We start from the raw sequence: 14,394 nt of genomic DNA on the forward strand, positions 1-14,394 counted from the left end.
AACTGTCCATATTCACATGAAATACAGTATTGTCCTGTAATATTCCATTAGAAACGAGTACCCTACATTAGCTCACTTAGGATAGTCATTAACTAAAGTCACCAGCTCATTCAAGTGACAATGACAGTCTAAGCTTACTACCAGTCACAAAACAGTTCAGTCACAATATTGATTACTGATAGCTTGAGTGACAAAAATCACTTGAAAGTTATTCGACATCAATATTGCTTATTTCTTATGGATGTAAGTACAGATATTTCTTGAACAAACTGCACAAAGCTATAATGTGAGCCAATATTTGGAGCATGCTATTACACACTTATTAGCTTATTAGCTTGACCGAGACTGGGCACTGTCTCTCTTACTTTGAGTGATGTCTGACTATTTGAAAGGTGGCTTCAGAAATGATACAATCATTTAAGAACTGAATAGGTGAAATATTTCTATTTGGAATCGACTATAAGTATTAACAAACTATTGCTTTGCAAATAATGTGGTAATCTAGGAATTTATAAAAGTTTATGCAATAACTTTATGCATCTGTGATAGAATTCCTGGCTCACAAGTACAGGTACCATACAAAAATAAATATTTTGCATAATAGTTAATTATTCAAAATCTTATTTAGTGGTTTTATTAATCAGTAAAGGTGTCATCTGATTCAATAAAAATAATAAACGTATTTAAATATTTTGTATATTTTATTGCCATTATTGTTAAGATCATAGACTCCTATGGCATGCTAAAATGGGATTGATGGCATGTTATATTGGCGGGGTGAGGGGGGGGGGGGAGGATTCTGAAATTAAAAACTTGTGACTACCCCTCCTCCTGAAACAGCTACATCAAAGTCAATACTTTGCAAGCTACCTGATGGTGAATGGCAGAAGGTACTTCTGGTACCACCAACTGATCCACCCTTTCTGTATTGGCTCTAATTTCTTGAATTTTCTCATTGTGGTCATTTCATGAGATATATGTGGGATAAAGCAATATGTTGCCCAACTCTTCCTGGAAATTGCTCTCTCCAAATGTCAACAGTAAACTACTCCATGATGCATAACAACTCACTTGTAGCACTTGCCACTGGAGTTTGCTGAGCACCTTTGTAACACTCTCTTGCCAAATAAATGTTCCTCTGATGAAATGCACCCTTCTTTGTTAGTCCTGACCAACAAGGCTCTCAGATTGATGAACAGTAGTCAAGCGCCTTGTAAGCCATTTCTTTCACTGATGGGTTGCATTTCTTTAAGATTCTTCCTGTGAATCTCAGTGGGGTGTCTGCTTTTCCTGCTGTTTGTTTTATGTGGTCATTCCATGTAAGGTTGTTCTGGATAATTACTCCTAGATATTTAATGGTATATAGGCTACTGTTTCCAGCAATTTGTCATCAATAGTGCAGTTGTACAATAGTGGACATTGCAACTGAAATCGGGCTCATTTACTACCTATTTTTTTACGTGGCTCATCTTCAAAGGGGGTTGGTAGTAAACGGTTGCATTTGCGCCCCTATTATTGAGTCAGATATTGGCTGGCTTTTGAAGAGCAGTGAATTGAACTATACACGTTCAGATTGAAACTTATTTATTCAAAAGAAACACTTTAACGTTGTGGCCATGCATTTTTAAGTTCACAAATAATAATCGGTGCAATTCGTACACTGTTTGTCTCACACCCACACACTTTCACTTTGTTCCTTCGCATACACTCGCGTCCATGCTTGCACTCGCGGCACTTTGCCGCTCCCAACTCGCCACCACCATGGCCAACGACAAAAGACCACGATTTTCCCGCTCATATCCACAGTCCTGAGTCGGGTCACATGACACCACAGTAGTCAAAATAATCACTAAACATGGCCACAATTCATTTACAATATTTTATAATATTTAAGTACTTAAATCTAAATACATTATATAATTTTATGCATGTATCACCATACTTTTATAATTCGTTGCAATTAAAAGAAAAACAAAACACTATGCACCGGAACTACAATGCCCATCAAAACACAAAACAAGTATTTTCCAGTCTATTTTGAACAGCATATTATCTCTGTTGCCTTACCACTTCTTTTCCTATGTATTCACAATATGTTACATTTATTCATGTTCAGCGTCAACTGCTAGAGATTGCACCATGCACCAATCTTCTGTAGGTTGATTTGCAAATTGATGCTGCCTTCTAGGGTTGCCACTTTCTTATAGACAACCGAATCACCTGCAAACAGTCTTAAAGAGCTTCTGACTTTCTACTAGATTATTTATATATAGTGTAAACAGTAACTGCCCTCTCACACTTCCATGTGGACAGAATGTTGTAGGTATAGGTTTCATGTAGGGTTCTGTAACAGAACATCAGATGCAAATAATTGGCCAATTTGAACCAATGAATAGGTGAATGATTTGTTCATTGTGGAATATTTATCCTATATTACGCCCTGAGACAGTTGACAGCAACTCTTGTCATTACTATGTTTGCAATGGCAGTTGACCATTGTGATGGTAATTTTACAAGAATCCACATACTTCATGTACTTACAGTATACTTTGATGCAGTGGCATGTGAAAGGCTCTGTGCCTGAACAACCTCAAAATGGAGTGTCTCACACATCAGGCTCACAGCATATGGCAGTACTGCGTTTCTTGCCCATTCTGTGTTCAACTGTTTCATTGACAACCAATACAATGTCTCATTTATGTGATACACTGAACTGTTTCATTCATTGTGGTGACAGAAGCACTGCCTCTCTAACACAGCAGCTACTTCTGATTCATGATTGGGCGTTCATACTTCATGAGCTGCCACTGATCTCATATGGCGATAGGCTTGTCCCACCTCTCAGGGACTGCCAAGAGTAGCAGCTAGCCATTGGCTCCACTTTTTACCTCCTTTCTAATGTGCCCCCCCTTTGAAGGACACCACTGAGATGGATTGATATGTGGAAAATCAATGACCTGTCAGGTTTGTATATGAGGGGCATTTGAAAAGTCCATGCAAAAATAAAAACTACTTACGTGTTTGGGGTAAACCTTTTTTATTTTTTGACATAGTCTCCTTTTAGACTTATACATTTTGTCCAATGCTGTTCTAATTTGTTGATCCCTTCTGAATAATAGGAATTGCCCAAGCCTACAAAATAGTTATTAGTTGCTGCAATCATCTCCTCATTTGAATAAAACATTTGTCCCGCCAGCCATTTCTTCAAATTGGGGAACAAATAGTAATTTGAGGTAGCCAAGTCTGGAGAATAGGGGGGATGTGAAATGAGTTGGAATCCTATTTTCATTAATTTTATGACCACAATTGCTGAGGTGTGTGCTGGTGACCTGTCATGATGGGAAAGGACTTTTTTGCGGTCCCATCGCTGGCGTTTTTCTTGCAGCTCAGTTTTCAAACAGTCCAATAATGATGAATAATATGCACCTGTAATAGTTTTACCCTTTTCCAGATAGTCAATGAGGATTATCCCTTGCGAATCCCAAAAGACAGTTGCCATGAACTTTCCGACTGAAGAACTGGTCTTCGCCTTTTTTGGTGCAGCTTCTCCTTTGTAATCCATTGTTTAGACTTTTGTTTGGTCACAGGAGTATAGTAATTTATCCATGTTTTATCCACAGTGACAAAACGATGCTTAAAGTCCTGCAGATTCTTCCTGAACAGCTGCAAACCGTCCTTGCAACACTTCATACAATCCTGTTTTTGGTCAAGTGTGAGCAATCGCAGAACCCATCTTGCGGATAGCTTTCTCATGTCCAAATGTTCATGCAAAATATTAAGTACTCATTCATTTGAGATGCCAACAGCACTAGCAATCTCACACACCTTAACTCTTCTGTCATCCATCACCATGTCATGGATTTTATCAATGATTTCTGGAGTCGTAACCTCCAGAAAGTTCAGCATCACTTGTGCCCATATGGCCACTCCGAAAATTTTGAAACCACTTATAAACTGTTCTAATCAAAGGTACAGAGTCACTGTAATGTTTATCAAGCTTCTCTTTTGTCTCCTGAGGTGATTCGCCTTTCATAAAGTAATGTTTAATCACCATGAAATTCTTCTTCATCCATTTTTTGACAATCACTCGACTTCCTTGATTCTCATGAATGAATGCCAGACACAAAGAAGTAGACCAATGTGGCTGAAACTTGGTGTGCATTCTTTCCAAACATGCTACTAACTAAACATGACCTCGATACGTGCTGGTGGTGCCATCTCTCAGACGTTGCATGGACTTTTCAAACGCGCCTCGTATGTCAGAAAACTATAACCGTTCATGTTACAAGTCTTAATGAAAGACCATAAATAAAGGTAAACATTTCTAGTTATTGTGTGAAGCTGTCCTCATTCATAGACACAGTAATTTCTCTGCTCCCCTTTAGGCCTTTTCATTTTTTTAGCCTCAGTTACTGCCCAGTTTTTGTCAAAAATTAAAATTCCAGTCATGCACATATCATCTCTCCATCATGCTTCTTCTAGAATTCTGTTAATAATACATTTATTTATGTTCATAAATGTGGCCTGGTATCTGATGCTGGCCACACATTGCACTGACATCAATTTGTTTGGTGTAAACCAGTAGATTTACTGATCCAGTGATTTCATACAAACACATGTATCATATACAAACTAAATGGCCACTAATTGCTCCATAGCTCTTTATATTTTCAACACTGTATTCCAGCTGGGACTATGTCTTTGTTCTCACTAGTGTATATACCCCGATGAAATCAGACATTTGCATTCTTCTTGTTGCCTGTTGGAAATGTTTGGAAAAATTTTTACAGCTCAGCAGATGATGAAGCATGGTGTCAAATACAACCTCTGACAGTGGTCATTTACACCTTTCAGTGTAACAACTGTTTTCCTTGAGGTAATTTTACAGTATCATACCTCTCCTCTCCATCTGAACAGACCTTGGAAGGCCCAATGGTTGAGGATGTGCAAGGGCACTGCTCTCCTGACCATTATCAGCTTTCATGACCAAAGCCGCTACTTCTCAATCAAGTAGCTCCCCAATTTGCCTCACAAAGGCTAAGAGCATTCCACTGGCCAACAGCACTCACCCATCTATGTGCTAGCCAAGCCCTACAGCACTTAACGTCCGTGATCTGACAGAATCACTGTGACAATGCCATTGGCCACACAGTATGAAATCATATAGGTAAAATATTACAGAGGCGAAATAATATTCCAATCAAATCTCTTTATGGGACTATTCAGGAAAATGTTGTCATCAGGAAAAACTAAACTGGGAGTCTATGGCCCAAATGTGGAATGTCAGATCCCTTAATCAGGTAGGTAGATTAGAGAGATTATAAACAGCAATAGGTATGCTGATTTTACATATAATGGGAACCAGTAAAGTGCAGTGGCAGGAAGACCAGCAGTCCTGGCCAGATGAGTGCTTGATTATCAACACCAAATCAAATAGGGGTAATGCAGGAGTAGGTCTAATGATGAACAAGAAAATAAGAATGCAGGTAACATAGTATAAACAACACAGTGAACACACTATCATAGCCAAGATGGGTTTGTATGTGACTCTCGCCACAGTAGTACAAGTCTATGGGCCTACTAGCTCCACAAATGGTGAAGGGATTCAAAGAATTTATGATGAGATAAAGGAAATCATTTTTATAGTTAAGGGAGATGAAAATTTAATTGCAATGGATGACTGGATTCCAGTAGTAGGAAAATGAAGAAAAAAGTGGAATATTAGAGTTTAACATCCCATCAACAACAATGTCATTAGACATGGAAAGGAAGAGAAGTAAAAATGGGAGACAAACATGAAAGATAAGAAATTATGGAGATGAGACTTGGATAAATTGAAAGAACCAGAGGTTGTTGAAAGTTTTAAGGGAGTATTAAGCAAAGGCAGTCTGAAACAGGGGAAAGGGATGCAATGGAAGACCAGTGGGCAGCTTTGAGAGATGTAACAGTGATTGCAGCAGAAGATGAAATAAGCAAAATGGAAAGGTCCAGTAGAAATCATTGGATATCAAATGATGTATTAAATGTAGTAGACAAAATGAGAAAATATAAAAATGCAGCAACTAAATCAAGGAAATGGAGTAAAAACATCTAAAAATATGAAATTGTCAGCAAGTGTAAAATGGCAAAGTAGTAATATCTAGAGGAGAAATATAAACTGTAGAAGCATCCATCACTATGGGAAAGACAGATTCACCCTATAGGAAAATGAAAGAGAACTTTGGAGAAAAAAGAAGCTTCTGTATAAACATTTAAGGATCACATGATCAGTACTAAACAAAAAACGGAAGGGTGAAAGGTGGGTGGAATATATACAAAGAAGTCAATGATCATAAATGGGAGATATGGTATTGCAAGAAAAATTAGAGTACCAAAACAACTAAGACAAAACAAGGCACTTGGAGTAGACAACATTTCCTCAAAATTATAGAGATTCTTGGGAGAACATATCATGATGAAACTGTTCCACATGGCATGCAAGATATGAGACAGGTGAAATACTCTCCAACTTCAAGAAGAATGTAATAATATCAATTACACACACACACACACACACACACACACACACACACACACACACACACACACACACACACACACAAAAAAAAAGTGCTGGCAATTGTGAATATTATTGAACCATCAGTTTAATGAATCATGGTAGCAAAAAACACTGACATGAATTAGCTACAAAAGCAAGAGAAAACTCATTGAAGTCAACATGAAGGAAGATCTGTTTGGGTTACAGAGAAATTTAGAAACATACAAAGTGATACTGACCCATCAAATTGTCTTAGAATATAAGTTCAGGGAAGATGCTCCTATGTTTATAGTATTTGTAAATTTAATGTAGCTTTAGGTGATACTGACTGTAGTACATTCTTTGAAATTGTAAAGGCAGCAGAGATAAAATATGGGCAACAAAAGGTTCTCTACAACATGTACTGAAATCAGACTACAGTTATAAGAGTCAAAGGGCATGACAGGGTAGAAGTAGAGAGAAAGGAGTGAGAAAGTAATTCACTCAGAATTGGCAAAGGCTTTGGAAGAACAATTGAGTGGAATAGGTTGTGCCTTGAAAAGAAGTTATAAGATGAATAGTCAAAAAAGTAAAAGAATGGTATTGAAGTGTCAGCTGATGCTTAAGTGATTCAGTTAGTAAATGAGAGACTAAAGTAGTAAATGGGTTTTGTTATGTGAGCAGCAAGTTAACTCATGATGGTCAAAGTAGACAGGATTTAAAATGAAGATTGGTATGGTAACAGCAAGAAAAACATTTTGTGAAAAAGAAAAAATTGTTAATATCAAACACTAATTTAAAGGTTAGGAGGTTTTTTTTGAAGATATTTGACTATAATGTACCATTTTCCATAAGTGAAATGCGGGCAATAAGCAGCTCAGACAAGAAAAGAATAGAACCTTTGAAAATATGGTGCCACAGAAGAATACTGAAAATTGAATGGGTAGGTTGGATAACTAATGAGGAGACACTGAGTAGAACAAGAAAAAAAGAAATTTTGCAGCAAAACTTGAGTAACAGAACAGATAGTTGATGGAACACATTCTAAGGCATCAAGGGATCATCAGTTTGCTAAAAGGAGAAGTGTGGGGATAAAAATTATAGAGAGAGGCAAAGGCTGGAGTACAGTAAGCAGGTTCAAGTGGATGCTGGTTGCATTGTATTTGTTGTGTTGCATTTTATTCATCTCATAACACACAATTTATAGATCATCTGATTGTATTGTATGAAAACATGTCAATTTATGTCTTCTGATATACACAGTTGCTTAATTCTCTAAAAGTGTTTTTGCAATCACAGTTTTGTGTTGCGTACAGTAATATTATTAAAGTGTTTTTCTTATAGTGTGCCAGTACTTAGTGTCCACATTTCCCAGACATTATATTATCTACAATACAATGATATTAAATAGTCACACTGTTCAAATGATCATCTCATCATTCATAAATTCCTCCATTGGGTAGTAACATTTTTCCACCGGGAGATCATGTAGTTTTCTCTTCAGTGGACCCATTTCCATACTCAGTACATCTCTACCATTGTGTTTATTTTAGATTTTTGTTTCTATGTACTGTGGTGTCTATTGGTAAAGTTTTAAACAATGTTTCTGAAGCATTAAATTTTCTTTGTGTCTAATTTTGTACATATGTTTCAAATGGTTTCCTTCAGTTAGCTGAGAATTACTGTGTAACATGACGATAACCTGAAATACATATAATGCAGGGAGAGGTAATATTTTTATTTCTTGAATAATGGATGACAGGATGTCCTTGGAGGGGTACAACATATATTTCTAGTAATTCTTTTTTGAAGTAGCAGGATTGGTGACATGTGGCTTTGAGTAGTTACACAGAGGTAAAGACACACAAAGGACTTGAGTGGAATGCTGTATCAAATTAATTGTCAGACTTCAACTACAACATTCTATCATTTTATATGTTACTGGTATGGATGATGTATGTAAATAATGATTTTGAGTTAGTGATCTCCTATTAATTGATTTGAAGATAGTTATTTTTAAACATCTTAAGAAACACCTTCATTTAATAACTTTTTGTTTAGTTTGGTTATTCATACTCCTGTTTCCAAAAATGTTAAATTACAAAATTCATGATGCCATAATCATCTTCTGCTCTGGAGATTGCAATGGATTCGCTAACTTCCTACTGTGTTACATGAGCCCGGAATAAGCTGCAGTTTGGTTTATTGCTTTAAGCTATCAGAAATGTCTTTACTTTTTTCACTTCTTCCACAATACAGGAACCTGTATAGGAACCTGAAAATGAATAGAACAGTATAGAATTTTTACTCACCTTTGAACATGTTTACATGCAATCAATACATTTATAATTACAACATTTCAGTGAAGTTACATGGATCCTTACCTAATAATGTTACAAGGAGACTTTCATATAAGTAACTACTTTGGGAAAGTACATTATTATACAAACTGATTACTTTATCCAAACCTTATACAGTATAACGCAATGAATCAGCATATCATGTTAATATTTTTGTACCTATATGATCTGTAAATAAGTATAGTAATCATAAACTTTATCTTTGTATTGCCTTATACAATATGTCACATTAAATTGATATATCACTCTGGTAGTTTCATAAAATATTACAATTTATAATTCTGTATAACCCCATCTCAACCCTTAAGTCATCTATGGTACATTCTTCAAATTTCTTCAATGTGTAGAAGACTACTTTTTACCCACTTTGTTGTTATACTTTTAAATATATTCAGGGGCAGTGAGTGGGCATTTTTAGATAGTTTGTTAAAATATATGAGTCCAGCATATTTATAGTTGTTGTGAACCTTTGCTAGTCTAGCATGTGGCTTGTCAATTGCATGTCTGTTTAGTGTTATGATGGTGTATTGACATCCTAAGGTCAAAATTATTCAGGTTTTGTTTGATGTGTACTAGCCAACTATAAATATATAAACTAAGTGCTGTCATAATATTCATTTCCTTAAAGTAATATCTGCAAGATTCTTGTGATGTGAGTCCTGCAATGCATCTGATAGCCATTTTTGTCATTTAAATACAGTCTTAGATCCAGGTGAGTTTCCCCCAAGCTAGATTCCATATACCATATGGGAACTGAGAAAAGCACAGTGTGCATACAGCAACAGTTTCACTTACACAGCCTCTCAGCTTGTACAGCAGATAAACCACAAATGTGAGTCTGGAGTGTAACTTATCTGTATTCTAGAGCTTAGACTTTGATCACATTTCACTGATTTGCTTTCATTCTTGGGGGTGTTCAAATTAAGTACAATGTTTTCTGTTTTGCTGCTATTTCTGTGTAATGCATTAGCCTCAAACTAGGAGGTACATCTGTCTATGGCTATTACAACATTCAGCTGTAACTCATCCATGTTGGTATTCTGAGCAATTATGTACTGTTGTCTGAATACAGTACAGTATCAAGGGCAATCTGGAAGGCAGATCATTTATAAATATAATGAACAGAAAGGGCCCAAGAATGGCGCCCTGTGGCACTCCTTTTTTTTTTTTTTTTTTTTTTTAACAGTTTCATTTATGTTGATATGTGTGACTCATGCACTGAAATCTTTATCTCTACCATTTATTTTTGATAACTTCTAAGGGAAATTTACACTAATTCCTTAACTATTCCTCTGTCATATGCTTTTCAGTTCACTGTTTTGATTGTTTGTTTTATACTCTTTTACTATTGAAAACTCAAATAAAATTTTTATACTCTTTGCAATGGTGTGATCTGTAAAACTTGCTCTGCTTGTAGAAATTGTTTCAAGCTTTTAGGACAGTGTGTTTCCTACTTTTTAGTTAGTATATGCAAGAATTCTTTGGTTGACTGATTAGTGTCTACATTGTGCAAGAATACTGCCTTCCTGTTTGTTAACACACTGATTTTCTTACCTGATATAGTTTTGTTTCATTAATCAATCTAATAACTGTTAGTGGCCAGAGCCTCCCCTTATAACTTACACTTACAATCAGAAACAACTATTTGAATTGGAAAAAATCAAGTTTTCTTACAATAACTGAAAATTGTTTAATATTATCCAAGCATGTTTCTTAGCTGGTTTGTTGTTTGTACAGTAACAACTGAGTATTGTAATGTACTTTGAAAAATGTTGCCATTTTGTTCTTAAATGTTATTATTATATAGGTATCTCAAAATATTGACAGTCCACGGATTTTATAATTAAGGAGCAAGAGCTTGTTAGTGGCCAGAGACATCCTAGATAACTTACATTTACAATTGGAAGTAACTACTTGAGCTGGAATAAATCAAGTTTTGCTTACTATAACTGAAAATTGTGTAATATTATCCAAATATATGTCTTGCCTGGTTTGTTGTTTGTGCATTAATAACTGAGTATTGTAATGTACTTTGAAAAATTTTGCAATTTTGTTCTTAAATATTACTACCACACAGATAACTCCAAATATTAACATTCTGCAGTTTTCATATTTGAGGAGCAATAGTTGCCCTACAAGTTCACAAAATGACTGAGTGATTGAAATATCAAAATGGATATAAATTCTTGTCTTTGCACCATAACAGCTGCAGCCTCCAACAACAATTTTTTCTGTGGATAGTTTGCTGCCATCAATAATTTCACAACCCATTTTTGAAACTTTTACTCACACAGAAATAAACACTTTCATGTTTAAAATGTGTCCTGCAGCAAATGATTTCCAATCTGCTGTGGTATGCCACATTTAATTGTAATTCAACCTGGTGGGGCTAATGTTAATTTGCTGTAAGCATTCACAAATTAAAATATTCTAGTCATAAATTAATTTCATCATCTTTTTTAGTAACATTGCATTAACCTGTGATGTTTCAGAGGGCTGTCTTATCAGTATAATACAGTTTAATACATTTCAAATTTTGTGGATGGATGATGCTGCCACTACTAAAATCCACATTTAATATCCAATTGTTGTTATATAAATGTACAAGATTAACAGTTTCACCAAATAAAAAAAATAGTATCCTCTTCATAATTTACTGTTATCTGATACTGAAATTCTAATTTCTGAATACTTTGCTTTAAACAGAACAGAGCTGGAAATCTTGACTCTTGCTGATTTGTTCATCCCTGGAACACACAGTTCAGCCACTTACAATAGAGAATCTACAATTGGACCTATTGGACACTATGTTCTCACACAAGATACTGATATCTGGGGCCAGTTAGTACATGGAATTCGATACTTAGACCTTAACATTCGCCACTGCTATGGTGGCAATGCAACTCCCTATACTCCAATTCCACAAGATGTTGACAGGTATGTATAGTAATATAAAGAAACTGATTAAATAGCTTGACTAATTATCTGCAATATTAGATCACTTTGGCAAAAGACTTTGAACAAATATATATCATGAAGTAAGTCCTGTTTATGTACTAAATTTTACATTTTTTGTGAATTATGATTTATTCATGTCGTGACATACAGATGATAACCATTTGTTTGATGTAAAGGAAACATATTAAAAATTTAAAGTATCTTTGCAGTAATAAGTAGTGATATAACACAAAAATGATATTCTGTGAATAAATATCTAGGTCTATATATACTTAGTTGGATAATTAATAAATTTTATCCAGTTTAAATTACCAGTTCATCATTTATGAATTCATTCACTAAGTAATAAAATTCCTGTGTCAGTGCCTTGTGTAGCTTTATTTTCAGTGGGTCAAACATCATTTGCATTAACATATTCCTTTCTAATTTATTATAAATCATCCTTTACATACATTGAGGAGTATGGACATACAGAGTCACTTAGTCTATGGATGCATGTAGTTTTCTTTGTTTCTTGATTTTATGTACGAACAAAATGATTTTTCTTTGATAATTCATATCTAGTTGAAATGAGGTCTTCAAGTGCTTAACATCGAATGATCTGTCTTCAAAATTTAATTTGAAAATTTGTCATAATTGAGTTGCATTAAATCCCTCATCCACATCTAAAGTTATAAAATATTACTTAACTGTTATTTCACTGGTGGCCACATTGTCTTCTATATTATGCTGGTCTTGGGATAGAAAGAAACATTAACTGGTGAAAGCATTGTGGTATTCAGGTGACTTCCAATCATTATTCAATCAAATAAAGTTTCTGAACTTTGAAAATAACTATAGTCCCTAAAATTTGCATGCACTGAACAGTTAATGAAAAATACTTTCACCCTTACCAGTATTACTAAAACACTTTACAGTCACTCTTCTGTCAGGGCTGTCCATTTCATGTCACATTCCCACTAACATTGTGTAAAACTAAGAAGAATACAGATTATAATATAAAATCATAGTTTATGATGATTTCCGTATTAATCAGTGGTATATATTTTAAATAATGCACACTGTGAATATTTAAGTATGAAACAACTAATATTTATTAAAGTGTGTGTATCTGAAGTTATTTATATCCAGCTGCAGATATTGATACTCACTGGTATCATACATTTCTTGTTGTCTTATTGACTTGGTTACATTGCACAACCCCACCACCCACATTTCACACACAAGGATATATGGGAGGAATTCTGTAACACAACAAGTAAAATACCAAAGAAAATGAAGTTTTTGTACAAAATAAATTATAAAATTTTGCAAAACTGAATATTAAAAAATTTTGACAATGTATAGTGTCTTATATTCCGCTCTTTATTCTGATTTCCATCCTTTATTACAGCACAATGTCCTTCTGCTGCAGTGCAGTGTTCGTAGTCTCTTACTTGAGCCAGTCATCGTCTTTTTGCATTACAACATCTTTCTGGCATCACTACACAGAACCAGATTCTCTAACACAAGACACAACAATTTACTTTCTAACCTAGTAACTGAATTGAAAGTACTTGAGTTAATGGACAAATATGACAAAATTTGTGTGAAGTGAAATTTCTCAACAATGTTATACAAAGCTTATGGCAAACTAGACATGGTCATTCAGCAATGACACTAAATGTATCTCATGTATGCAGTTCAACAGTTTAAATGTATTCAAATAGTACTCAAACAACAGCGAGTGTACTCTAACTTAAATGTAAACATACACACTTATTTATTTTCCAGTGATTATGATACCCTAAAACCTTAATATGTATTTTCCTTGATATTTTAATATGGATGTAATATATTAGATGAACCAAATTTCAAACATGAGTTTGAATGCATTGTCACAGTAGAAATGACACAAATGAGAGAGAAGCAGAATCACGTATCCCAAAATTGATAGTATTAGTAATGAGAGAAAACTCAAAAGTTCTATGTAACCATAAAAAATAGTATTAAATGTCAATTACGCAGCTAACTACAATGACAGATTACATAAAATCATATTACATATTGAAATTTTAAGTGAATGTTTTTTTTAAGAAAAATGCAACTCTTAACTTGAGTGATAAATGTTCAGTTTTCATTTCCTGTTTGTTCATTGGCATAAGTGCCTCAAACCATCTACAAATTTATAGTAGCATATGTTTCTGACCTTGCAGAGTAATGTCAAAACAGAATAAATATTTAGTGCTACAACCCCATTACATAGCATGTTCTATTCAGTTGTCTCACTTTTTCACATGGTATAAAAGTATATTCAGTTGTTCATTATTATCATACATTCTCAAATGTTGTTAATAGTGTCAACATTCTTCATTACCTTCATGATCTAAAACAGTAAATGTCACATAGAAACACCTGTGTCATGCAATTTATCAATGAAAAGTGCACAATTAAGATTTTTTATGTGAGAATTTAAATCTGTTCATCAATAACTAACACATGAAAAAATACCACCAGTGAAAAGTTTACCTTTCAATCAACAATCACCTCAATTTATCTAATTAACCACTCAGCGAACTT

General features: G+C 34.6%; 1 protein-coding gene across 1 annotated transcript in view; it reads left to right on the forward strand.

Moving 5' to 3' along the window:
* Window positions 1-14,394, forward strand: part of LOC126248891 (variant-surface-glycoprotein phospholipase C-like) — a 67,620-nt gene that overhangs the window by 33,168 nt on the left and 20,058 nt on the right. The window contains exon 4 of the mRNA XM_049950352.1: window positions 11,584-11,814. Within this exon, the coding sequence (XP_049806309.1) occupies window positions 11,584-11,814 (231 nt within the window). The remainder of the gene's footprint in view (window positions 1-11,583; window positions 11,815-14,394) is intronic.

This window comes from Schistocerca nitens, chromosome 3, assembly GCF_023898315.1.
Source record: "Schistocerca nitens isolate TAMUIC-IGC-003100 chromosome 3, iqSchNite1.1, whole genome shotgun sequence".
NCBI classification, from domain to species: Eukaryota; Metazoa; Arthropoda; class Insecta; order Orthoptera; family Acrididae; genus Schistocerca; species Schistocerca nitens.